This window comes from Lindgomyces ingoldianus (genome assembly GCF_010093535.1).
Source record: "Lindgomyces ingoldianus strain ATCC 200398 unplaced genomic scaffold BDR25scaffold_1, whole genome shotgun sequence".
Classification (NCBI taxonomy): domain Eukaryota; kingdom Fungi; phylum Ascomycota; class Dothideomycetes; order Pleosporales; family Lindgomycetaceae; genus Lindgomyces; species Lindgomyces ingoldianus.
The window spans coordinates 1,414,489-1,439,458 of NW_022985162.1; the positions used below are offsets into that span (position 1 = coordinate 1,414,489).

At 45.2% G+C, this 24,970-nt stretch overlaps 8 protein-coding genes across 8 annotated transcripts; 3 read left to right on the top strand and 5 right to left on the bottom strand.

The window, feature by feature from the left end:
- Positions 1 to 7,111: 7,111 nt before the first annotated feature.
- Positions 7,112 to 8,810, top strand: BDR25DRAFT_338538 (uncharacterized protein; the record flags this gene model as incomplete). Its single annotated transcript, XM_033693287.1, has 2 exons — positions 7,112 to 7,261; positions 7,319 to 8,810. The coding sequence occupies exons 1-2, from the start codon at positions 7,143 to 7,145 to the stop codon at positions 8,808 to 8,810; spliced, it is 1,611 nt and encodes a 536-aa protein (XP_033554633.1). The 5' UTR covers positions 7,112 to 7,142.
- A 16-nt stretch (positions 8,811 to 8,826) lies between these two features.
- On the bottom strand, positions 8,827 to 10,024 carry BDR25DRAFT_250025 (proteasome-domain-containing protein). Its single transcript, XM_033686038.1, has 2 exons — positions 9,398 to 10,024; positions 8,827 to 9,331 (listed from the first exon to the last, which is right to left on the bottom strand). The coding sequence occupies exons 1-2, from the start codon at positions 9,890 to 9,892 to the stop codon at positions 8,975 to 8,977; spliced, it is 852 nt and encodes a 283-aa protein (XP_033554634.1). The 5' UTR covers positions 9,893 to 10,024; the 3' UTR covers positions 8,827 to 8,974.
- A 119-nt stretch (positions 10,025 to 10,143) lies between these two features.
- Positions 10,144 to 11,129, bottom strand: BDR25DRAFT_3999 (uncharacterized protein). Its single transcript, XM_033698524.1, has one exon. The coding sequence runs from the start codon at positions 11,047 to 11,049 to the stop codon at positions 10,432 to 10,434; it is 618 nt and encodes a 205-aa protein (XP_033554635.1). The 5' UTR covers positions 11,050 to 11,129; the 3' UTR covers positions 10,144 to 10,431.
- Positions 11,130 to 11,635: 506 nt separating this feature from the next.
- Positions 11,636 to 16,742, bottom strand: BDR25DRAFT_275202 (uncharacterized protein; the record flags this gene model as incomplete). The annotated part of the gene is made up of 3 exons (XM_033687479.1): positions 11,636 to 12,963; positions 13,011 to 16,535; positions 16,650 to 16,742. The coding sequence occupies 3 exons, from the start codon at positions 16,740 to 16,742 to the stop codon at positions 12,103 to 12,105; spliced, it is 4,479 nt and encodes a 1,492-aa protein (XP_033554636.1). The 3' UTR covers positions 11,636 to 12,102.
- Positions 16,743 to 17,467: 725 nt separating this feature from the next.
- Positions 17,468 to 18,574, top strand: BDR25DRAFT_299587 (pre-mRNA branch site protein p14). The gene is made up of 5 exons (XM_033689193.1): positions 17,468 to 17,607; positions 17,700 to 17,723; positions 17,776 to 17,832; positions 17,888 to 18,015; positions 18,072 to 18,574. Exons 1-5 carry the CDS (start codon positions 17,570 to 17,572, stop codon positions 18,170 to 18,172), a joined length of 348 nt encoding a protein of 115 aa, XP_033554637.1. The 5' UTR covers positions 17,468 to 17,569; the 3' UTR covers positions 18,173 to 18,574.
- Positions 18,575 to 20,392: 1,818 nt separating this feature from the next.
- BDR25DRAFT_205673 (uncharacterized protein) lies at positions 20,393 to 20,813 on the top strand (the record flags this gene model as incomplete). The annotated part of the gene is made up of 2 exons (XM_033684461.1): positions 20,393 to 20,527; positions 20,574 to 20,813. Coding segments are annotated over 2 exons (375 nt in total), but the record flags the coding sequence as incomplete, so codon positions are not given.
- On the bottom strand, positions 20,415 to 22,366 carry BDR25DRAFT_299588 (translation factor). Its single transcript, XM_033689194.1, has one exon. It carries the CDS (start codon positions 22,196 to 22,198, stop codon positions 20,867 to 20,869), a length of 1,332 nt encoding a protein of 443 aa, XP_033554639.1. The 5' UTR covers positions 22,199 to 22,366; the 3' UTR covers positions 20,415 to 20,866.
- A 195-nt stretch (positions 22,367 to 22,561) lies between these two features.
- BDR25DRAFT_250039 (uncharacterized protein) lies at positions 22,562 to 24,918 on the bottom strand. The gene is made up of 2 exons (XM_033686039.1): positions 24,381 to 24,918; positions 22,562 to 24,327 (listed from the first exon to the last, which is right to left on the bottom strand). The coding sequence occupies exons 1-2, from the start codon at positions 24,648 to 24,650 to the stop codon at positions 22,729 to 22,731; spliced, it is 1,869 nt and encodes a 622-aa protein (XP_033554640.1). The 5' UTR covers positions 24,651 to 24,918; the 3' UTR covers positions 22,562 to 22,728.
- Positions 24,919 to 24,970: the final 52 nt, after the last annotated feature.

A 24,970-nucleotide genomic window follows, 5' to 3' on the forward strand; every position in this document is an offset into this window, starting at 1 on the left:
TAGTTAGCTAGAGCCCCTAAAAGATAGAAGTTTACTAGTAATAGTACGCAATAATGCAAGTTACAGTAGGCAGAACAAGCTATATATACATAAGGCAGCTACAAACACTACACTATTACAACCCTAGGCAGCATTAGTAGATGTAGATAGAAATACATTATATTACTAAAAAAAAGTTCTTAGTTTCTTACTAGTATTTTAGAGTAAAAAGGTGTAATATATAACTAATAAAAAAAAAAGCTGTTTAATGTGTTATAAATTATATTATTAGCTTAAGCATTTTTTTAAAAGCTTTAATTCTTTACTTTATGCCTTAGTTAGCCTAAAAGTTTATAAAAGTTTTAAAGCACTTAAAATATCTAAAATGTTTAAAGTAAAATTATAGTTTATAGTAATCTAATTAGTAAAAATTAGCTAAAGTTTTAAAGTATTTTATAATTTAAAAAAGTACTATATATTATAAAGTTTTTATTAGTCTAAAAGTTTACAGAAGTTTTAGAAGTTAGTAAAAGTAAAAATGTAGTAAAGTTACTATAGTAAAAGTATAACATATATAACCTGCTAGTAACTAATAAATAGTAATATAAATAACACTACATTATAAGTTTAACTTTAACTATAATATTAACATGCCTTACTTTTAGTCTTTTTTAGGAGCTCTAGGTTTTATAACTTAAAATAAACATTAAGCTATAGCAGCAGCTGCTACTTTAGGCTATAAAGTAACCTATAGTAGGCGCATTTTCTGCTTTTTATAAGCTATTAGTTACTGTTGCTATCTTTATAGCAGTTGTAGTTAAGGGTATAGGTTGCTAACATTAGTATAGCTGCTATTGCTATTGCCCTTGCCTTTGCCCTTGCCCTTGCCTTTGCCTCCCTCCTACCCCTCTTGTCCGCCTCTGCCTCTCTCCTCCTCCTCCTCTACTACTACTACTACTACTACTACTACTACTACTATTACTACTACTACTTTTTTCTTTTTTTTCTTCTTCTTCTTTTCTTTTTTTTCTGCTGCCTCTTAATAATAATAATAATAATAATAAGGAGGTCTAGTAGCTGTTTAGGGATAACCCTCCCTCTTTAGCTGCTCCTCTCCTCCCTCCTCCTCCCCCTGCTGTGGTGGTGCCTGCGCCTGTGCCTAGCTTGTAAGGATACTACACCTAGAGTTAACAGGTAAACCTTGTTTACTAGCTGTAAGCTTAGGCTAACTAGCCTACTAGTAAATGTTATGTTTACTAAAAAAATAGTAAGTAGTAGTTTACTCTAGAAGCTATAAGGTCTACTCTGTAAAAAAAGGTAAACGCAGTTTATAGTTATATAGGCTAAATTATAGAAATAAAGTTAGGTAAGTAGTTACTAAGTAATTAGCAGTACACTTACTATTAAAAAAAGGGTTAAAAGTGCTAGTATTATTTTAATAACGCTAGGTTATAAGTTAAGCATGCTAGATTAACTTACACTTGTTATTATACTAACTTTTATAAAAGTAGTTACATGTTCTTAACCTGCTATAGGAAGGACCTGCAGGCAAAACTGCCTTCTAGACCTAGAAGGATAAAGTATTATCCCTTAGCACTAAAAAGGCCACCCCCTTCTCTACCTTCTAAAGGTGCTAGCAGCATTGCTGTGTAATAAGTATTAGGTGTTAACAAATAATAACCTTTATATATGTCTTTACTATAGTAGCTTTAAACTGTCTTTAGAGTAGCTCTAAGTACTATATAAAAAAGGACACTAAAGTGTTAAAGTTAAGTTAACTTAGTAAAGTGTCTTTTACTATTTAAGTTTTAACTTTATGCTAGCTTTAGCTAGTGTCTTAAAAAAATCTAAGTAACAGGGCTTAGTAAAATAATATTAATATATAATAACTTTTATGTATACTTTTATTACAGTAGCTTTAAACTATCTCTAGAGTAGCTTTAAGTACTATATAGAAAAAAACACTAGAGTGTTAGAGTTAAGTTAACTTAGTAAAGTGTCTTTTACTATTTAAATTTTAACTTTATGCTAGCTTTAGCTAGTATCTTAAAAAGATCTAAGTAACAGAGCTTAGTAAAGTAATGTTAATATATAATAACCTTTATGTACACTTTTATTATAGTAGCTTTAAACTATCTCTAGAGTAGCTTTAAGTACTATATAAAAAAAAACACTAAAGTGTTAGAGTTAAGTTAACTTAGTAAAGTGTTTCTTACTATTTAGGTTTTAACTTTATGCTAGCTTTAGCTAGTGTCTTAGAAGGATCTAGGTAATAAGGCTTAGTAAGACAACATTAATATATAATAACTTTTATATATACCTTTATTACAGCAGCTTTAAACTGTCTCTAGAGTAGCTTTAAGTACTATATAAAAAAGAACACTAAAGTGTTAGGGTTAAGTTAACTTAGTAAAGTGTTTTTTACTATTTAAGCTTTAACTTTATGCTAGCTTTAGCTAGTGTCTTAAAAGGGCTTTAAAGTAGGGCTTATTAAGACAGCTTATATCTTTAGTAGCTTAAAAATAGTTAGTTTAAGCCTTAGTTTTTTTAAAGTTTAGAGTTTAGACTATACTACTTTAACTACTAGTGTTTAACTAATACTTATATAGCTTCTAGCTTAACTTTTACTTATACTAAAATAGTGTTTAACTTTTGTATATATAGTAAATATAGCTTTTACTACAGCAACAGTAATAGGTATTCTAACAGGTATAATAGTAAAAGTAGTAAACATAGCGCCTATAATATTTACTATTACTACTTTACTATTAGATAAGAGGTAGAGTAGCTTGTGCGCTAGTATATCTAATTAGTAATAATTTTTTAAGACTTATAGATAAGCTTAAAATAGATAAATATTACATACACTAGTGTACTTATTTTATAATAATAACTTTAGCGCCTATAATATCTTTATTATAAACACTGCTTTATACTACAGTAACACTATATACTTTACACTTATGCTAGGCAGAAACTTTTATGCTAACACTACCTTATATTTAGGCAGTTATACATGTAATATATATAATAACTTTAACTTATAAGCTACCTAGTTAATAGAAACAGTTTAATAAATATAGTTTAATAAACATAGTCTAATAAACATAGTTTAATAGACATAGCTTTATAAAAATGCTAGAATAAAAACACTTTAATAGACACACTTTAATAAACACGCTTTAATAAACATAGTTTAATAAACACACTTTAATAAACATAATTTAATAAACATAGTTTAATAAACATAGCTTTATAAAAATACTAGAATAGAAACACTTTAATAGACATAGTCTAATAGACGCAGTTTAATAGACATAGCTTTATAGAAATGCTAGAATAGAAACGCTTTAATAGACACACTTTAATAGACACAGTCTAATAAACACAGTTTAATAGACACAGCTTTATAAAAATGCTAGAATAGAAACGCTTTAATAGACATACTTTAATAGACATAGTTTAATAAACACGCTTTAATAGACATAGTTTAATAGACGCAGTTTAATAAATACAGCTTTATAAAAATACTAGAATTAAAACACTTTAATAAAAACGCTTTAATAAAAGCATTTTAAGGAATGCCTATAAATAGGCTTTTTTAATGTTGTATATAACTTTATAATTCTACTGTCTATAAACTCCTGTAAACTTGTATAAACTTCTACAGACTCCTAGAAACTTCTGTAGACTTCTAGAAACTTCTGTAGACTCCTAGAAACTTCTGTAGACTCCTAGAAACTTCTATAGACTCCTAGAAACTTCTATAGACTCTAGGAAACTTCTATAGACTCCTAAAAACTTTTAATGTAATTATAAAAGGCTATTAATTATTAAAACTTCTGTTAGCTTCTAATCTAATTAGTAGCACTACTAGTAATTGCTAGGTCTATAATTATATTAAACTTATCTCTAACTGCGCATGTGTACTTAGTAATATTAGTAAACTTAGAATTATCTGTAGTGTTAGGTTAGGCAGTTAGATATAGAAGGTCTATAGAGCCTTAAAGCTGCACATGTGCGCAGTTAAATTTATTAACCTTTACCTTAAGCATATTTATTCTAGCAGTGTATATATTAAATAAGTTAAAGAACTTATAGCTTACTAAATTATTTAAGTTTTAAAGCGCTGCTAATTTATCTATAATAAGTGTTTAAGCTAAAAGGAACATGTTTTAAATAGTAATAGTAAAAGTATAACTACTAAGCATATTTTTACTAAAGACCCTTTTTAACACTATCTGCACTTTCTTTACCTAAACATTACAGAGGCAAGTCTAGTTAAACACTTAATTAATATTATATATAGAGTTTTTATAGTTTCTTAAATTAATTTTATAGCTATAGTTAAAATGCTTTAGGCCTAGATTAATTAGCTTAAACATGTTTTCCTGTCTATACTAGTTTATAAGACTAGATGTAAGGATAGCATGCTGTAACTCTATAGTGTTAGCTAGCAAGAGAAGCTAGCAATACTAAAGCATCTTCTAGCTATAATTTATCTGCCTAGCGCTAAAGAAAATAATAATAAGAGGATTTATAAGGTGTTATAACATGCTAATATTGCTGTACCTAATAGCATAGTGTACTGCAAGGAAGAGCTTAATCTCCTAAAGCATGCAACACATAGTACAGAACTTAACATCATCTACACTAGCGCTAGAACTCTACACCTAACGCCTAAAAGTAATAGTGCGTATGTTTTTAACTAACTATAAGAAATTATTTACTAAAAGATTTTTAATAGTGTTCTTTACATAACTAAAGTGCTTTAAAGAGAACTTATTAGTTATGTGTTCTAAAAAAAAGCGTTAGCGTTGCATAGCAGCATAGAATAGTGCAGTAACATAGAATGTAAACCTCTAAATAACTAATAGTTCTAGTAAATAGTATTTACTATTGTCCTATATAAGCTATGTTTAACACTACATAACAACATCTAACTTAATAGTATAGTGTGCAACCTTGTCTACTATAACTAGGCCTTAATGCGTTTAGCTAATAGTTAATAGAAGGTTTATCTACATATAAAACTATGTAAGAACACTAAGTAACTACTACTTTTTGTTATATAGTTAAGTTGCTTAAACCTATTTACTTTATATTAAGTAGATATTACACACTGTAAGCTAATTACTATAGCATAACTAAAAGTAATTATTAAAATTATTACTAAAAATATTAGCAAAGTTGTTAGGCATATTTAAACTTAATTAATCTAGCTAAATAGTATTATAAACTTTATAAGTTTTACTAATAGACCCTTTTTTATTAAATATAGCACTTAACTAATAATACTTAGTTTTAACTAAGGGTAAGTAGTCTAAAATAAAGAATACTAAGTATTTAAAGGATGCTTTGCTGCTAAAGACATATAATACAGCTTTTAGGTAAAGACACTTAATTAAATTAGTAATAAAACTTTAGAATATGTTATTATTAATACTATCTAGCTTATCTAATTTAGGGCTAAGTATAATGTCCTTAAAATCTAGAGGAACTACTAGGTTATGCATAGACTAAGTAAGACCTAACTTAGGTAGCTTAAAAGCTAAAATAGCTACAGCGTTTATTATGCTTTGCATAGTAGCTATATAGCCTGCCTTCTTATAGCGCGTGCAATCTATAAAGTTAATGTTATTATATGTAAGTACTAGCTTTAGGTTCTTTATAAAAACTTATAATTTATTCTTTCTAGCACTATTAGTTTTTATTAGCCTAAAAGTTTATAAGTAATTTTAGAAGTTTTAGAAGTTCTAAAAGTTTTAAAAGTTTTAGAAGTATTAAAAGTATTAAAAGTATTAAAAGTATTAGAAGTATTAAAAGTACTAAATAGCATATATACTTAAGCTTTTTTTATAACTTTATTTATTAGCTTATTAGTGTAATAATATAAATAATATAACTTAAGTCTACTTAAGACCTTAATTACACAACGCTTTATTTTAAACTTAATAAAATAAGCATCTAGTATAAATGCTAAAGTGTTTAATCTTTTTTTAGCTTAAAAGAAGTATATAATACTAGTAATAGTAAACACACGCTTTTTAATTACATTAGACTTATTAGCACTCTAGTAGCTTACATATTCCTAGTGTAAATTATGTAATATGCTTATAATAAAGTTATACTAAGTTAGCGCTTAATTTTAAATAGTTTAACTAGCATTATTAAAGTTAAGTGTTAATATATTTATATTAAAATTAAAATTTTTAAAGTATATCTTTTATACTAGCTAATCTAGCTTTAAAGTGTAATAATTTATTACATTTTTTATATAAAAAACTTTTATTTTAAAGAGTAAGTCTATTAAAGTCTTTAGTACACACTGCCTGTTACACGCCTTATAATACTAGTAATGCTAAAGAAGTGTATTATTCTTCTTATTGTCTACCTATTTTAGCATAAAGTCTTAAAAGCTCTATTAGACAGTCTACAACGCGTCTACTATGTACTGCAACTTCTCACGCCGCGACATAGGACTATAACGCCGCGTGGAGGCGCTAGAGATCCTGCCTGCCTAGGTAAGGTTACTAAAGGCACCTACATTATTATTATAGTCTATAAGTTAATCTAGCATAAACATATTCTTATTTTATTTAATTAAAGGGTTACTTATTAGCTAAAAGAGCCTAGAAGGTAGGCTTAATAATAAAAAGGAGTTACTAAATAAAGCTATAGTTAGCGCGTCTGCTAGTGCGTCTGCTAGCGCGTTAGATAGAGTGCTAGCATTGTCTATATTTAATGTATATTATAGAGCAGAACAAGCGCTTTATAGTAATAATAATTTTAAAAATTTTAACACAGTATTAGGGGGTAAAGTATGCTGTTAAAGATAGCAACGCTAATAGCTAATAAATAAATTAAAATATATATAAATAACTACTATTTTTCTTTAGACCTTTAGAATAGAATTACCTTTTTTTTATTTAGTGTGTTTTAATTAGTTTAGAAGTTTTTAGAAGTTCTTAGAAGTTTTAATTAGCTTAGAAGTTTTAGAAGTTCTGTCTATTCCTAAATAAGTTAAGGGCGATTCTGGGTCGAGGGTCTGACTCGTGAGATAACAAGGTTCATGCATGCCACTAATCAGAGACGCCACAGTAATATCGCGGCCAACCGCCTCATCTCATCTGTGAAATGTTCCTCCAGCCCGCTGTGTCGACATGAACAACGAGCAGTTCCGCCGTTTGATCCTGCAGAACTCGGCGCGAAAAGATGGAGTCTCCTCCCAACCGTCGGCTATGCCTGTGTTAGGCGCCCGCAGGAGCATGCTCATGACACCGTAAGTCTGCTGCAATGCACACGGCGACACCCTCCCACAATGCTGAATTACTCTTAGGCGGCAGGCTGGAGGCAGCTCTACGAACGCAGATTTCGCCCGTCAACTCGCTGAGCGCAATACCAAAGTAAATCCCGTGAAACGGTTTAAATCCTCGGCCCCAAAAGGCGTCAAGCTTGCACCCGGATACACTGACCGCACCAAGCATCCCGTAGACGACGAGAGTGATGAGAAAGCGCAGCGCATTAAGGCCTTGGAGGAGGCTATGAAGCTGGGTCAAATAGACCGCACTGTATTCGAGCAGCTCGTTGGAGAGATTACAGGCGGTGACATAAGTTCGACCCATCTTGTGAAAGGGTTGGACAGGAAACTGCTGGAGCGCGTGAAGAGGGGCGAGAATGTGTTAAACTCGGCCACTCCCAAGGATGACTATGACGTATCGTTGGATGCTGAGGACGAATTCGACCAGTTCGAGCAGCAGGAAGTGGCACCGATTGTGAGAGAGAAGGCAGAGAAGAAGGGGGAAGCTGCACCTCCACCGCCAGTTGTTGGGCAAAAGCGGACTCGCGATGCGATACTGGCAGAATTGAAGGCGCAAAGGAAGGATGCAGCTGAGGCGGCTACCGCTGAACACGAGAGGAGATATCAGGCCCTGGGTAAGGGGTTCCGCAAGATTGGGGATCATGGCGAAACATCATGGCTCGAGACCGACAAGAATGGCAGGGAGGTTCTTGTTATCAGAGACGCTGACGGAAAGGAGAAGCGTAAGGTCAAGAAAAGGAAAGTCGAAGAGCAGCCTATCGAACACGAGAAGCTTGAAATGTTAGACGGCGATCAAAAGGCGCTCAACCTACACAACATACCAGCACCGCCTCCTCCGGCAGAGGCAGAGGAAGATGAGGACATATTCGAAGGCGTAGGCTCGAATTACAATCCGCTCGTCGGGCTGGAGGATGAAGCCGACTCAGATGATGAAAAGGCTCAGGCCGATCCTTTTGAATCGGCTGAGGAGGGAGCTAATCATGAAGAAGGTGGAGAGAATGAAGAACGGGAAACTCTAGGACAAGCACCCTTAGGATCCGGCTCTGAGGAACCAGCCATACCATTGTCCCGCCGCAATTATTTTAAAGCTACCCCCTCCATCTCAGAAATTGCCTTTGCACCACCTGCAGATGCTACTGTTCTCGCCGCGCTCAGAAAAGTCCGCCAAATGGACACTGACTCTACTCTTTTCCACACCGAGGAGCAAATCCACCTCAAGAAACGCGCTACCTTGCTCGCGGCGGTTGACCGAGATATGGAGGATCTTGATATGGGTTTTGGCGCGAGTCGGGATGACGACGCAGAGGAGATGGAGATGGAAGGTGAGAGGGTCAAATTTTCCGAGTGGAAGGGGCTTGGGGCTGAGGGCGAGGATGAGGAAGATGGGGGCATTGGCAAAGGGGGGAAGAAGAGGAAGAGAGGCCCAAAGAAGAAGAAGGGTGATAAAAACAACGCGGTAGACGTGCTGAAGGTCATGGAGAGGCAGAAGAAGACCAAAACCTTGGGTTGATGTGAATATGACCCTTGAAAAGTGAGTTGTTAAAGGCAAGGTCACCTTTGTCATTGGGGAAGAGAGTCTATCTAGTACATAGGTAGAAACTACACTGCAGCAGTCGCTGCCCCAAAAACTCAGTCCGACTCCTCCACTCGTGCACTCCATGTATGACGGCGAGGCTACACCATCTCGGCAGTCACGTTAGAGAACTCACCCTTCTCCAGCTTCGTCTTCCAGAATATGGGGTTCGTATCGCTGAAGCCGTGCTTGACCCAGCCGTCCTCTTTCACATGATACAGATTGATGAAACCACCGGAGTAGGCGTCGCGGTGGGTGGCGGCGAGGATGCTTCTCCGGCCGAGCTCCAAGGCAGCCTCGTCGGAGAGATTGTAGCTGTATTCGGCGTCTAACACACCGTAGGCGAATGTCTGACCAGATCCGACGCAAAAGAGGTTGCCGGCGAGGCGAGTGCCGTCGCTGTCGATGTAGTAGAGGGCGGGGCCTTCTTGGGGCGTGACACCGGCGCACATTGTTCCCTGTCACCGATGTGTTAGAGCTAGAGAGTGCAGACGACATGGCAAGAAAGGAGCAATTCCTCATACCATGCTCAAGCCCATTCCCTTGTACGAGTAGACTAGGTTGGCTAGGATCTTGGAAGCTGCGGCGACAGAAATGCGGCGCTTGTGTCGGAGCTCGTGGAGACGGCACTGCATGCCCAGATAGGCCAGCCAGTACTGGCAGTCGGCCGCCCCGCCAGCCATGGTGCCCAGCAGGCAGTTGTTGATCTCGATGACCTTCTTCACTGTCTGGCTTGCTATCCAGTTGCCGGCCGTTGCCCGGGAGTCGGTCGCCACGACGATGCCGCCCTTGAACCGGAATGCCAGTGTCGTTGTGCCATGGGCGATCTTGATGGGGCAGCTTGGGTTCGAGTAGTCGTCAGTCATTGCGCGGAGCCACGCTGATGGCAGGGAAACGGGGGGCAGAGCAAACTTGAGCGAAAGTTCCGGCGCTGCTTGGGACAGCTCGAGCTGCTCCTCGTGCGACGGGCCCTCGTTAGAGAAGGCCGGACGCGAGTACTGCGACACGAGCGAGTCCATGGCAGCCTGTAGGGAAGAGATAGTGAAAACTGAAGGGATGGGAGGGGAGGAGAAGGGAGGGGGGAAGGGGGGGTTGCGCGTTAATGTGAGGAGTGGGGATGGATGTGTGGTTGTGTGGGTGTGAGGTTGAGCATTCGTGGTAATGTGGGTGGAGATGGTCCATATCTTGGTGGTCATGGAGCTCGACGTCTTGGCACGCCAGGCTCAAGGCACGGTGGCACGAGCGCGTCTAGCTCCACGCAAGCCTGGCTGCCTTCCCTCCTTCACTCCTTCATCGCCATCGCCATCGCCATCGCGAACCCACGTCTGCCAACACCGACTCATGACAGACCACCACAATACTATTTTAAGTCCACAAAAGCGAATAAACTACTGCATCGTTCTCCCTCTACCACCGAACATGACAGTGCAGTAATTCAAGACAACCTTGCATCTTATTAATGTTCTCCCCGATTCTAGCAAGATATTTAATGGTTCAACTCTTCTCTTGTCATGCTCCACGTTAGGCGAAAAGGCGCCGTAACTAGAACTATTATCTCTCACATCCAACTACTCGCTGGCCCAAACGGTGGATATCTCAACCCTCTTCTTCCCTCCCTTCTCCGTGTGCCACTCCCTGCCGTGCTACTAACACAGTCCCAACCCCACGGCACTTGCGCGCTCAAGACTTCATATCCCGCTACCCTTCTCAGCCGTCCTCTATCCCACGCTGGCGTAGCTTCTCTTAACGCAACCCTCGTTGTCTCTCTGATATCTTGTCTTCCAGGCTCCGCAATTACTGTCCCGTATCTCGCCCCCCTCACTCGAGGACCTGAGGATTCAGAGATTGTCACACGCACTCTTTCTGAGCATGGACTTGGAGGCGGAGGAGGCGGCACCCTTTTCTGACCGTGCCCATGTAGTTTATCCGGAGGAATATGTGGACGATGATGGGGATGGTGGTATCTGTCATGGTGGTGGTCGGAGTGAATGGGGAGTGTCGGGGTGATGATGCGGACTCTTTGTTGGCGATAGCTTGGGTATGCAGTTGTCGCAATTGGGTTGTCGCTCGAGATTTGAATAAGCTCTTCGACGGAAGGATTATGATGATGGTGGCGGTATTTCCGGCGAGGATGAAGCCTTCGTTTCATGACCGGGCTTAGGGTTATCCAGCACATTACGTCTGGTCGAAGCTGCGACCGCCCTCGAAAGGAAGTATATTCAACTGTTATTCTAATCTTATTAGAGGCTGGATGTGTCCGCTTGTCTTTCGGTGAACAAATGCTTTCGCGCAAGAAAGAGGCCTGCAGTGACTGCCCGAGTGAATATGCTTTGTGGAATTGGTAGAGGATACAGGATCATTTCCACCAGGTAATCGACGAAGGAGAACCACCAGTCTTATACAAGACGCTCATCTCCATCACAAGGAACTTATCACGCCCACGCGCTCATTTCATACCAAGACTATGAGACAGTGTCAAAGTTTCACACAAGCACTACAAACAGGTGTTCCATTCCGTGGCCAAATGACTGAGGATTATGGGTGGAACTTACGCGCGTGTACTTCATGATGTCTTGGATGACCTTAAAATCTGAACTGCGTGGAGCACATGACCATCGCAGCACAAACCCCAACCTCCAAGGTCTGTAGCTTGTAGCCATACAACGTGGAATATAGTTAGGGTAGCAGTTAGAATTTATATGCTAAGATATTTGCTAGAATAAGATAGTAGGTCAATAAGATGCAAATCTCTGTCTTGAATTACCTGTCAAATTGCAAGATGCAGTGCATCAACGCCGAGGCAGTACGCCACCCATATCTACGTTTGAAATCCTTGAACTAAATTTAATATACTTCGCTGGATGGAAATTTCTAGCGACACACTTGTGTAGCTTGGGGAAACGTCGCATATTTCCTCCTTCTCAACACCTTGTGTTGATCGTAAAATCCGTCAAATAGGAAACTTCCTACCTAAACCGGGAAATTCAAAGTCAGAAATACAGGGCATACCTAGTTGCAGAGATATGTCCGCGGGTATAAGAAGCGCGATTTACCCCCTTTGAGACTGATGTTCTGCCACCATAAACGCCTCTCCATGATTGAAAAAATAGCCGCAGACCCAGACTATCCCCGTGACTGTGAAACTCCGAGATATCGCAACCCTTTTAGCGAACTTAACCAACAAAAGGAAACTTAGATTCACGAGCACTTAGTGTTTGAGTAAAGATATTCACTTGCTTCGTCTCCTCAAGCCGTGCTCTTCCATCTGGAGCTGCAACGCAAGGGCTAAACTTGCGTGGTCCTCATCTTTGGCCCCGGGTGATATCGCCTGTGACTTTCGCTCCCCCTTAATCGAGCCTTCTTTGCTGTCCTGCCGTCCCCTGCTTGCTGCCGCGGACTTCGGAGTAGTACTCGCTGCCGTCAAGGGGCGAGGTGTATGACTAGTTTTCCGGCCACCGGAGCTGCCTCTTGTAGACCAGGACAGATGTGGAGTAGCACTGATGTGCGGACGAACAGTTATATTGCTGTAAGCAGGTGAGACGCTTGGTCTCTGGCTGGGACCAATGTCATCGAGCATGTTCTGGATAGTGTTCGCGGGGGATCCTGGAGTATGTGGTTCGACACAGTTGATGTGACTGACATCTGGTACTGTGATCGCGACACCTTTCGTAGATTGTTCGGAAGTGTCTTCGATGGAGGACAAGACACTATTGCCATCTGGTAGATGAGTGGATACAGCCACCGTAATTGTATCACCATCCGCTTCGGATAGGTAAGTAGAGTTGTCTAATTCCATTGGATCCTCAATGGATGTATACTCTACCACCTTTTGGGAGGAATACACATTGATTCTATCACTAGTTTCGACCAGTCTCTTGGGACGGCTGGGAGTCTCGATAAGGTTCTCCGGATTCCATTCCCCACCCCCCATTTCGAAATCAGCCAAAGGTTCGTTCTTCAAATCTCTGCTGGCAGGATTAGTATCTCCCTCACTGACGCGTCGCTTTTTTGACGCAGAGCCTCTAGGAACCGGCGCCTCTGAAGCTTTGATGGGATCAACGTTGCCGTTCTCGTCGTGTATGCACCGTCGCTGTAAATTTATTAGCTTGAGTGAAGGGAATTAGCTAGCGGACTCACCTTGCTCTTACGGCAATCAGGGCATGCTTTGACTCGACCAGATTTAATGGCGTGATTGTCTGCGTTGCCATCAGAGGGATATCCCGCCACATTCACAGTAGCCATACCCTCTGGTGCACCCGTTGCGTTCAGGAGTGGCCCAAAGGAAGTATCAGCTTCACTCACACGTCGCTTCAGAGGAAATCCCAGGAAATTACCAGACGATCCGCTAAGCGAATGAAGAGCAGAGTTTGGAGGAATTCCAAACCCTGATCCGGGACTTGTTTCAATAAGCTCATCTTTGTGCTTGCACCGTATTCTTCGTTTCCTACAAGCATCACAAGCAATACGCTTCGGGCCGAGCTGAGACGTCTTCGGAGTGCTCAAATGCATCGCAGGCTCGATATGTGGACGTGGTTGTTTGGGGACAGGGGTCATTGGTCCTAGGGCAATTGAAAGCGGACTTTCAGCAATGTTCCGGGGAACTATTTCGGCCGCTCTTGTCGCCCGAGGAGGTCGTTCTCTCGCTGCTTTGATCGCCTCACTCCACGAGTCTCGTTCCAGCCTTTTGAGCTGTGCGGCGCTCAGTTTCTTCTCGCTTCTGGAATCCATAGTTTCGGGGAGCATAGTGTCCGGATGTCCCCACTGAGGGACAGGTTCGTTCCCTCTCTTCCACGCCACCCACATAGCAAATCGTCGAGCTAGCACTAATGGGTCGCCATGGCTTTTCGGGATGGACCTTGTCACCGCGTTCTTCGTTTCTTTCGTTATCCCTTCAATTCTACCAAGTGATATCATGATGGTCTTCCAGATATACTTTGCAAGTTGAGGAACACCATCCAGCTCAGCCTTTGAGTAATAGCGCTTGTTGTAGTTTGCCGGACCCAGATCAGAATTGTGACCGAACTTATTGGGCTCACAGTATACTGGCGTAGGACGTTGAAACATACCTCCGCTCAAGAAGGTTTCCTCGATGGATGGAGGCAGCGGATCTTGTTCCAGGTATTTGATCACTGCGAGCCACATGACCTTCTGAAAATAAGGATAACGGAATTTCTTGGCCACTTTAGTGTTCTTCTCTATCTCGGCCACTTGGATCTGCATGCCATAGTGGATACGAGTGAGAAAGTTGCCACCAATGACGAGACTGTCCTCAGGAGTCCAAACGGCGTGGATCCAGCCCGAAGGGATCAACATTGTGTCTCCTGCAGAGAGATCGACCTTGTAGCATTCCTTGACCTGTTGACCGAGAAATTCGTGGCCCTGCTTTGGTGATAGGCACCAATCCTCGTACTTTTTCAGGTTTTGTTTGGTGGGGGGAATGAAGAAGAAAGTCTTCTTGCCCTTGATGATGTGATAGTACACGGATGAGCCACCAAAGTCAATGTGGAAATCCGTATAGCAATCTGCCACAGACATGAGGCAATAGAACTGCACTTTGGGGGCGTTGGCTTTGTCCTCCTCTGGCCATACATCATCCTGGAGGTCCATATCTCTGACTGCCTTCGGGCGGCGGATTAGCCTGCCCAATTTGCTTTGTGATACTTCCAGGCTGATAACGTTTCGAACAGGTTTTTCACCTTCCTGCTCATAATAATCTGCCCATTTCGCCATGTTCCATCTCTTGTCCTCACCTTCCTGCGACTTCACATCGATGACATCGACCTTTTCTAATGGGCCATAAAGCTCAGCTACTCGACGAACGGTGAGACCTTGGGGAATGACCATATCAATCTTATCCTGGCCGTCGTCTAACGCCATCTCATAACTGAATAGCCCCTGACTAGACTCACTGGGTTGCACTATGTTGGAGTTTGAGGAGGGAGATGAGGAGTTGGGAAATTTTGGTCGGGGATTAAGCGTTTCTGGGATGACAATTGGTTCTTTGAAGCCATTCGTCTTTTCGAGGTACTCGGCTGTCACTAATTCTGGTGGAAGGCGCGCGAACGTTTCCTGGTCAAACTGCAAACCACCATTCTTGAAGGCCTGGATGTAGTGATGCTCAGGATTGTCGTCGGAGGTCTTTAGGATTCCTTCATTAAGGCCAGCGTAATCCACCGCGGTGTGCGCTCTCCCCGACTTGCGGACTTTGGTCGTCTTGCCGAATTCCGGGCTGCATGCGCCACAATAAAATTTGTCCACATCACGTACTTCCCGTTCACTCTTGAACCCGGCACAAACGAAATGGAACCATCCTTTGCACCCATCACAGCTGATCCATTGCTCCCCTTCTCCAATCACGGTATGGGAGTCTGATGAGTTACAACCGGCGCATACCGTCATTTGAGAAGCGCTGTTGTGCGTGTGTGCAGTGCTTGAACTAGCCTGGTCTGCAAGAGGTGTGATGGTCATGACTGTATTTAAGGGAACAGATTGAGCGCGTGGAAAGGCCGAAGATGATATGGCGCTGTAGTGTATGGGCGCAAACATGATTGAAAGGGAATGGCGACGAGTGTGTGACGCGAGATCGCATGAGGGCTGCCCAAGCTCCGAAACAGGAGGCGCTTCTTCAACTTGACCGACGTCATTTCTATCTGCAGGCAAACTTTGAGGTGAATGCAGTTGATCGACAGGTCTAGACGTGACAGGGTTTGTGGTATTTTTGAGTTTCAGCGTTGATTTCTTCCTCTTGCCTGCAGCGGTTGTTTGGCGAGGGCCTCGTGGCTTGCCTTTGGGCCATCCCTGATGTTTCTTTGACTTCTTGTCTTCTTCAGCATTCACGTCAGGAATTGTGGGAGGTAAGGAAGTCATGAATATTTCTTCAGGAGGGGTGTGCGTTTGTACCGCTTGCGCAACAGGATTTGCGTCAGCAGTGCTGATCGAGTGCGGATCCGCTGGGCCAGTGTAGTGGCAGTCCATCGGCCGGGAGCTATAATCGAAGCGATTGCCATCGGGGTATGAGGGTTCTAGATATTGACTGATCGGGTCGGCAGTCTGAGAGTTATGTTGTTCCGGTCGGTTCGGATGAGGGATGCTCCACCTCTTTGACGTAGACACATGCAGTTCCGTGCCCCCGTGCGAAGCGCTCACGGCATGATGGAAGTCGAGAAGCAGCTGAGCGTCCGAGAGCCTCTTGGAGCTGCTATCCTCGGGATGGTGGGCGACAATGCCATTGTCCTGATACATGCGCACACCGTTGTCCATCATTTGTTCAATGTTGTATGACCATCCTGGTATGTGGCTTGTAGCAGGTCTCGAATATTGCTGGCCTTGCCGAGGAGAAGGGAAGAACTCGGAGCGCGCACGCTTGGAGGGGCGCTCTTCGTACGCTTGAAGCGCATCGTCGAAGTACCGGCGCTTCGGCAAGCGCTCGTGTGGGGGGGGAACAGCTGTTGCCGGCGAGGCGGGTCCATAAGAGGGTGGTCGTGAGCTTTCTACATAGGCTGGGCTTGCATGTAACGAGGAGACAGCAGCATCTGCCAGAGCGTCAATGGGAGATGCAAGTGCGGGCGAGTACTGCGGGTTTGACCGAGGTAGGGGCGCTGAGCGCAGTGGCGGGTTGTAGGCCACTGAGGGCGAGCTACGAGGATAGCGGGAGCGGTCAACCTCGCCATGGGCTGGGGCCAGATGTATGATTCCGTTGGTGCTAGTGTTGCCATACTTGATATGTCTGTCGCTGCCGCCGGCGGGGGTTGCTTGCGAGCGTTCGGGCGGCGAGACGATGGGAGAGAGAGGCTCGTAGGCCGGCGGCGGAGGTGTACCAGCACGTAGCGGAGCTAGCCTGTACTGCGCCTTGAACGATGAGCCCCTCATAATGAGAATTGTGCGGTCGGGACGCGGATTGATGGGGGTGGGTGTCGTCGGAGGTGCTTCTGGGGTGGGTGTGTCGGAAGCACTATGGGGCGGCGCTTTTAGGGCAGTCGACAAAGCAGCAGGGCGCGAGAGACAGCATATCCTGACGGCACGTGCGGCGGGCGCGCAGGGGATGATGAGCGAGCGTGTTGTTGTGGAGGGCGAACTGGTGGGATGAAGGCGCGCAGAGGACGTCGCGGGGAAAAGACGTAGGAGCAGCTGGTATGAACGGGCCGATCGAGCACGATGCGACCGAGTACCAAGGACTGCGCACCACCACCAGCAACCTGAGACGACGGGATCGCCAAGTTGAGGTGCGCGGCGGGGGAGCACGTGAAGGCGTAGCAGTGTCGTGAAGGAACGAGTGTCGAGTGCGCACAGCTGCCGGCTGCGATGTTGGGTGGGCGTTGTACTGCAACGCGGTAAGGCGGCGGATGGTTGCCATCGACACCACCCAACCAGTAGGCTGCAGAAGCACTATTCTACGCTTCAATCATAGGGCTGGACCTGCGCTGGGAGCAATTATTCTCTCAATTGCACTCTCCTATGCGCTCCTACCGTGTTGCTACGTCTGCTGGCGGTCGTTCCAAGATTCATTACCAATTTGGTCAATCACATGACCCATGCCACCACCATCGGCCCTTGGACACTGCACCTCCGCGTTCGGTCGTGCCAACAACCTTTCTCCGACCACTACTACTGACCATATCCCCAACTCCACCACCACAGCCCTCTTCTGTGACCCCACCCAGAAGCTAGTCTCTGAATTCCACAAAAGACACCAAAGTATGAGTCGCGCGGCAAAGCTTGCCCCAGAAGTCAACCGGTAAGTCGGGTGTTTCTTTGACGTGCTTGACCCGTACACCTGTTGCCGTGGCCAACTCACACGACCTCCACTGACACATGAATCCTCCACAGAGCTCTTTTCGTGAAGAACTTGAGGTCAGTTCTGCACCCACGCGGATGCTCAAGAATGCGCTAAATCATTCTCCAGCTATAACGTCTCTGCAGAAGAGCTGTTCGACCTCTTTGGCAAGTTCGGCCCAGTGCGGTATGTCGTTTCTTCTTGCGGCTGCGTCGCGTGTGCTGTACTGACTCTGCCATAGCCAGATCCGCCAGGGTATTGCCAACAACACCAAGGGCACCGCCTTCGTCGTCTATGAAGACGTAATGGATGCGAAGCAGGCCTGCGACAAGCTCAATGGCTTCAACTTCCAGAACCGCTACCTCGTGGGTACGGCCGGCTCCTCGCCTGCGCCATAGACGTATTCTAGCTAATCTGCCTGCTAGTTCTATACCACCAGCCTGAGAAGATGGTAAAAGCGCAGAGCGACCTTGCCGAGCGCGAGAAAAACCTAGACAACTTCAAACGCCAGCACGGTATCGATTAGCATGAGGCGAGGCCCACGGAGCAGGTGATGGCGAGGGATAGGAGCAACTTTGAGTCTCCTGTGGGCCTCCGCAGTCTACATTCACAGAGGACTTCGTCCAGTGGGGGGAGAACCTCAACAAGCTCAATTATCACGGCAAAACCCAAATCGACCCCAAACACCAAGGACGAATGCCGAAATTGCGACTGGAGGAGCGTGAGGGCATCTGCCCAAGTGGTGTGGGCTCGGTTACATGGATTGGCGTTGAAGATGTCATGAACTTATGAGATGATGGATTGCTTGCTTTTCTTCTACGGTGCCAAATTGGCTTCAAGCATGACAATACCTGGCTCAAACTGCCCGGATTTACCCGGTTCATTAAATTCTCCATCAGGAAGGTTCTAGCTGCAGAGGACATTGCGGCTCCGACCAAATTCATGAAGTTTGTTTCTGGATCCTGATACTCTATCCACTTTCCCCCATCCATGCATGAAATCGCCACCGAAGTATATCTATCTATGTGAAGTATAGAGCTGAATAATGCTTAGGCGTCTATCACGGAACTCTCGACACAATAACTCCGTGACTCTTGCACAGGCAACGGCAAAGAAGAACGCGTCATGATTGGTCGTACTCTCGACTAACAGTTCAACAGACTACACCATAGGCCCGGCAGCCACAATTCATATCAGGTAGAGGGACGGCACCGGTCTATTCCTGTTGCGCCGGATATTTCCCTAAGTGCGGCTTAATGACGAACTACAGTGCCCCCCAAATTAGCCTCCGGTGCCTGTGGGAAAGGCAACCCCCATTGAACTCAAGATACTAGCGCCGCTACTAAATACTCATTAGCATCACTCTAGCCCTCCTTTTTCTCCCCACACGCCGCCATTCGCTGGTACCCTCTTAGCATAGTGCCTGAAGGGCGACATCGGTATCGTCGACTGAACTTGTGTAACCAATGAGATCTCATCGTGTTGTAATTCCTCCAGGTCCTTCGTTATGTAGTTTCTCGGGTGACTTATGAGTTGTTCATGGTTACAAACTTTACCATATCAGAGTAGAAGTAGGACCTAATGCTTCAGGAATGAGAGCAATTGGGTGACTCTCAGAGGATGGCGGATCTAGAATAGTAGAAATGATTCGGTATAGGAAGTTTTCAAAGGCCTAGACTGAGTCTCGCTGCTCTCGCCTCGACCCATACTTATGACAGTCGATATGGGTGAAAGCGATGCAGTTACGGTCGCGGAGATGAAGGTGCTGTCGAGGGTGTGGTAGTTTGAGCCTATAGATCTACTAGAAATTGATGGCAAAGTAAACCCACCTAAGACGCTGTGTGAATATTGTAGAGGCTTATGAAAGCTTGACCTGCCGATTCCCGTGGCGCTCTGGAACTCCGAGGCCTCCTTACTTAAATGAGCAGTGAATGTCGGGATTGTATGGCGCAGCGGGTCAATAGAAGTAGCAACTGCGTTTGAGGTGCCGTGAGGAACACCTGTGGACAATTTTGGCAGAACCGAACTAATTGGCATCGTAATAGTGTTGTCAAGAGGATGTTAAGATGTGCAAACGTGAGTGCAGCTAATAGGCGGAGTCACCTCATTTTTATCTTACAAGACAACGACAGTATTGCCTTCGCATTTAATGTTGCCCTTTTGATGTTGAAAGTCCAGTACTGAAGGGTGTCTTGGTACCTCTTCCCTTTCTTGTTTCCATCTAGTTCTCCCCCCATGCTTTCATCTTCCATAATCGCTCTAATTTGTCACTCTCAAACATTCCACGACATTCACGAACTCTGTGATCACGTAGCTCAGAGGAAGGGGTTTCCCGGAGTATGATGTCATTGCGAACACTGGTGGATGCTTGAAGGATATTGGTTGAATCCAGAAAGTTAAGATGTGGTGGGAAGTCTTTGGTGCTGGTAAATGGCTGAAAGGAAACACAGTTAGCTGAATCTACGCGTGGAGCCTGATGCCGGTTATGTTGTATTGGGATATGCATGAGCATCTCTCCGGCAGCACTTCTTTATTGCGGCTTTCCAAGAGAAGATATACACTTCCACAACATTTCGTGAGCATTGGAGGAGGGAGACATTTATTTAAAAACTTCGCAAACTAAAATCCAAATTTCCTTTTAGGTTCGCATTAAATTCGATCTCTCAAGGAGCACCTTAATTCATCTTTATTTCTTCGTTTCCAAGGCCAGCTCCTTAGAAATTTCCGACCTCGATTGTTCCACTGAAAGGGGGTCTGGGAGCAGAATCGTGAAAAATACAGGTACAGCCAAGCTGCTCATATTGGTGATTGTATTAAACGTGGAGGACAAAAGAATTACTCCCCACATCTCCTAATCTTCGATTTACAGAAGAACCAGGGGGTGGTATTACCTCACGGAGCACATCTACATCAAGATCAACGCCCAGATCGACCAAGCATTTGCAAATGTAGACTTGTGCGGAAGAGGGTGGTTGCAAGCCTTGACCCTCAATTCGTACCATTTACCGCTAAACGATGAGGCTCTGGGAACAATGGCGAGAAATTTCGAGAAATGGGTACAGCGGCACTGGCCGATTTGGGCTACTGTAGGGGCTACAAAGCTAGGCCTGGATGGTATGAGGGTCGAGATTGAGGTAGTCACTCATGATTCGCGTACAGCAAAGTGAAGTGCGCTGGGAACAGCACACGAGAAGCGAACAGTTGGAAATATTCACATCTCTCATGCTCTAATTTCTGCGGCTTTCCGAAGCCGATTCATAACGGCTGCCGCTATGTCGTCTCCAACCTTGTCATCGATACCTTCCACGAATATCACACCAACACCCTTTTTATCGAGCTCTCGAAGAGCGGAGAATAGTCCATGTGCTACTGCGTTGACATCCGCGCCTAGGCCAACGTCATATACATCCACGGGGCGAGATAAGTCGTCGTTTACTTTCAAGTGTTCTGCGTAAGGGGCTTGGTGTTGAATTACTGAACGTAAGATATTGGAAGTTTTTAAATGTTCCGTTTGGCCATTATGAACCGGGATAGGGTACGAATCCATATTCGGCTGTTGGCAGGCCTCGTGTGTTCTCCGAATAATTGGTAGACTCAAGGCAATTGGCCACCTCTTAGTTCTAATGATTCCAATCGATCCGTGAGTTTTCGCCAGTTTCAATACGCTCTCGGGCTCGGGAACTCTTGCACCTGCCTCGTACAAGAAAACGGTGGCGTTTGGGGAGTAATGGCGATACTTCATCCCAGGAGCCTTCGGCCGAAGCCCCTTTTCGGGAGAATCATTATATCCTACAAGTACATCTTCCCACCCTGGACATTTCCGTAACTGCTCCACGGTGATGCCACCAGGACGCAGAATGGTTGGTGGGTAAGAGAGCCCATCTACCACTGTGCTTTCAACACCTACCTCACAGGGGCCACCATCGATAATTGTGTGGATTCGCCCGCCTAAATCGTCCTTGACATGTTCGGCCGCAGTGGGAGAGGGCCGAGTAGATGCGTTTGCTGAAGGAGCCGCGAGAGGGACACCAGCCAGTTGGATTAACGCTAGGGCAAGTATGCTCCGCGGCATGCGGGCGCCAAACGTGCTGAGTCCTGCCGTGACCTCTGGAGAAAGGGCCGAGCTCCTTGGGTTGGGAAGAATGATAGTGAGTGGACCGGGCCAGAACCTCTGAATCAACGGCTTGTATACCTCCGGGATAGGATCGTAGTCCTCCTGAGCTGTCCCAGCTGGCCTTAATAAAGCCTTTAATTGTGCTACTGAACAGACGTGGATGATGAGCGGGTTGTCGGCAGGCCGGCCTTTTGCAGCGAAGATAGCTCGTACGGCGGAGCTCCGAGTCGCATCGGCGCCGAGTCCATACACTGTCTCAGTCGGAAAGGCGACAGGTACATCTGAGGTTGCTAGTTCTTGCGCTGCGCGAAGCATGCTGTCTAGATCCTTTCCCGCGGTATACTCCATGGTCCACTCATCCACCAGCGCATCATGTGATTGGCTAACAGATATCCTACCCAGTTTGTTAGGGTCTACGGGTAGGATATCAGTCTCCATATTGAATGACATCAAATTTTGGTTTGACTTTAGCGGGGGGGTTGGAGTGCTTTCGGGTCCAGGTACAGGCTGGTGTGCCAGGGTGGCATGGACAGCGCGAGGCAGCAATGACAGTGGTTTGATAAGTCGGACATTTGGGACGCGAAAGCGGCGCATTGACATCAGAACATTTCTAAGTGACCTGCAAGCAACATGAGGCCAGAAAATTTACCACTCGGAAGTGCTGTCGGTCCGTGTTCTGCTCCAAGGTCTTGGCAAATGCACGTCATTCCAACTCCGGTAGCTTTGGTCTTCACTCGGATGGAAACTGCTTTCATCTTTTCGGTCGCGGCGTGAACATGTTTCATTAACCAATCAAAATGACCCAAAGTAGTAATACACATTGGCCGCGTTGCGCCATACACCTAAAAAGACGTCTTCCCCGAGTCCATGCCAAACATAAAGGGTATCCAGCCAACGCCGCCAGATCCAAATAAGTTCAACGCTGCTAAAGCAGGTGAAAGAAAAGTCCTACAAAACCGAACCACTCTTTATAATTCAACGGTAGCCGCCTCAGATGCTGGTTGTGCAGACTGAGAAGCTAACTCCCCGCTAGCTGAGGTCTCTGCCCACGAACCCCACAGCCCTCGCTTGCTACGGATCCGCAACGGCCCACTGAGCTCATTAACGGGCTGTTCTACTTTGATGGCATCCTTAGTAGCAAGGACCAACACCTCAAAAAACATCTTGGTAGCGTCTGACCTTGTCGTCGTAGCCTCTGGGAGCATGTCTTGGAACAAAACACTTGTTTTTTGTCGTTCGGACTCGCTCGTCTCTGCGTCGTGGCCGAATCGCTCACGTAGAAGGTGGACAGCATGCTTTGTTCCAAGTGAGATGGGCCCGCTCTCTGCGGGGTGAAGAAGAGGGGCAGTCGTATCGTCGAAGTTGTCCGGGACAGGTGAAAATGCTTCTTCCTCTTCCAAAGGCTCTTCGTCCAGCGGATTAACGTCTGCATCACTAGGGAACTGGAACATATCGTCACCCTGTCCAAGAGTGACATCTCCACCCAGGTCAACAGCAATATCATCCAGTTCTGGTTCTGCCTGATCAATTTCCAACTGGGGCGTCTTCTCCGCACCTGTAGCGGCGTCTTCATCGTCAGGATCGAAATCAGCGACACCGCTGTCACGCTTCCTTTTTTGGCCTGCTCGTGATACGACTTCCAAGGAAAGTATGCCTCTCAGTTCTGGTGCCCAGCCTCGGCTTCGGCCATCACCTAGTATACTAGAAACAAAGCCTCCTGACCTCTGCATATTCATGAGAGCAAGTAGCATAGGGTCGCGTGGGAGGAAAGAGGCTGGCTTTAAGATACGAGATCGATCATTCTGCTGCTCCCGAATCTGGGTAGAGTGAATCTCGGTGTCGGCATCAGCATGAAGGACTTTGCGGCGCTTGGCTTTGTGGGCCTGGTGAACAGATTCTTCCTCTTCCTCTTCTGGCTCAAATGCGGCGGTATTCTGGTCTTGCTGGAAAGTCTGCTCGAGATCTCGCTCAACACTGGATCGAATCGAAGAGAGAGGCGAGATTGAATCCCGCTCACGGCGTTCAAGTGCATCTTCGCCGTTGGCCACAGTCTCCTCTACATCTCCCAAGTCAGTCATGCCGCCCATGTCGATGTCCATGTTCATGTCCCCTACGATGGGGATCGCGGTTTCGTCTTCCTCGCCAAGATCCAGGCCGAGATCACCCTCATCCTCGAAAATTTTGGGGCTCGAAGGAAATTCTTCAGAAGCCCGTCGGTCAAGACGAGCATTGCGGCCAACCTCGACGCTGGTACCTTCGTCGAAAGCGTTCATTGGTAGATCTAGGTCATCACCAAGGTCGAGACCAAGGTCATCTGCTTCGTCTAACACCATAGGCTCGGCACGCGCCTTCTCGATACTCCCTGACAAATATTGTTGGCTGTCTAGGGTTAGGTCGTCCGCATCTAAACCACTGTTGTTCATGTCGAGCGGATGAGGTAGCAAATGATCATGCATCGGCAACAGCAGCAAGTCCGTCTCCGTAATGGTCTCAGCCAAGGTTAGGCTAGCGGGGTTCGCAATATGGGACTGGGTCGAGGGAAGATCGATGTTCCCGGGGCGGAAGGCCTTGGGTGAGTGCGTGAGAAGTGAAGAGATGTTGACAAGAACGGCAGACATACCATCTTGATTTTCATAAGCGCTTCATTGCAATCGTCAAGAAGATAGCGCGCTTTCCTGCTGTAGATGCGCACAACGCCGAGAAGCAGCTGGCCGCTTAGGCGCAGGGCCATGGGGCCTCCTGCAACTTCTGGCCTGATGATAACGCCAATGTCATCGACAATCTTATCCTGGAGGACCTGGTTCTTGGATAGTTTCTTCTCAAGATTGGCCGCCAGCCAGACGCGAGCCAGCGGGCCTGATTTAGAGAGCAGATGCTCAGGAAAGAACATGGTCGCGACTATATAGCGGATAATGAGAGAGGTTGAGGATGGTGCATGCGCGCAAGAGGCGACGGGGGGTGTTGTGGTCGGCGCGTCCGCTGGTGAGGGAGGGGCGTTGACGGGTGTTCGGGGGCGTGAGATTCAACCTCGGGGCACCGAACGGGCGCGCAACAGAGGCAATGGCAGCGAGAGTGTTGGGGGGAAGTGTGAGATGGAGGGTTAGCGGAGGGCAGGCGGAGGGAGGGGACGCCGAAGAGGTTGGTGTTGCGACGGTGAGGCTGGGAGTTTGTTGATGTGGCAGGCGCGTTCGCTTGGCGAGCCTCCTTACT

Excerpts from the sequence above, each read along its gene's own strand:
- BDR25DRAFT_250039 (XM_033686039.1), bottom strand. The coding sequence starts at position 24,650 with ATGTTCTTTCCTGAGCATCTGCTCTCTAAATCAGGCCCGCTGGCTCGC. Across the intron at positions 24,328-24,380 it reads CGCTTATGAAAATCAAGATG|GCCTTCCGCCCCGGGAACAT; the intron begins GTATGTCTGCCG and ends CACTCACCCAAG.
- BDR25DRAFT_299587 (XM_033689193.1), top strand. The coding sequence starts at position 17,570 with ATGAGTCGCGCGGCAAAGCTTGCCCCAGAAGTCAACCG. Across the intron at positions 17,724-17,775 it reads CTTTTCGTGAAGAACTTGAG|CTATAACGTCTCTGCAGAAG; the intron begins GTCAGTTCTGCA and ends ATCATTCTCCAG. Across the intron at positions 17,833-17,887 it reads GGCAAGTTCGGCCCAGTGCG|CCAGATCCGCCAGGGTATTG; the intron begins GTATGTCGTTTC and ends ACTCTGCCATAG.
- BDR25DRAFT_250025 (XM_033686038.1), bottom strand. The coding sequence starts at position 9,892 with ATGGACTCGCTCGTGTCGCAGTACTCGCGTCCGGCCTTCTCTAACGAG. Across the intron at positions 9,332-9,397 it reads AGGGAATGGGCTTGAGCATG|GGAACAATGTGCGCCGGTGT; the intron begins GTATGAGGAATT and ends CATCGGTGACAG.
- BDR25DRAFT_299588 (XM_033689194.1), bottom strand. The coding sequence starts at position 22,198 with ATGGAGACTGATATCCTACCCGTAGACCCTAACAAACTGGGTAGGATA.
- BDR25DRAFT_3999 (XM_033698524.1), bottom strand. The coding sequence starts at position 11,049 with ATGTGCTGGATAACCCTAAGCCCGGTCATGAAACGAAGGCTTCATCCT.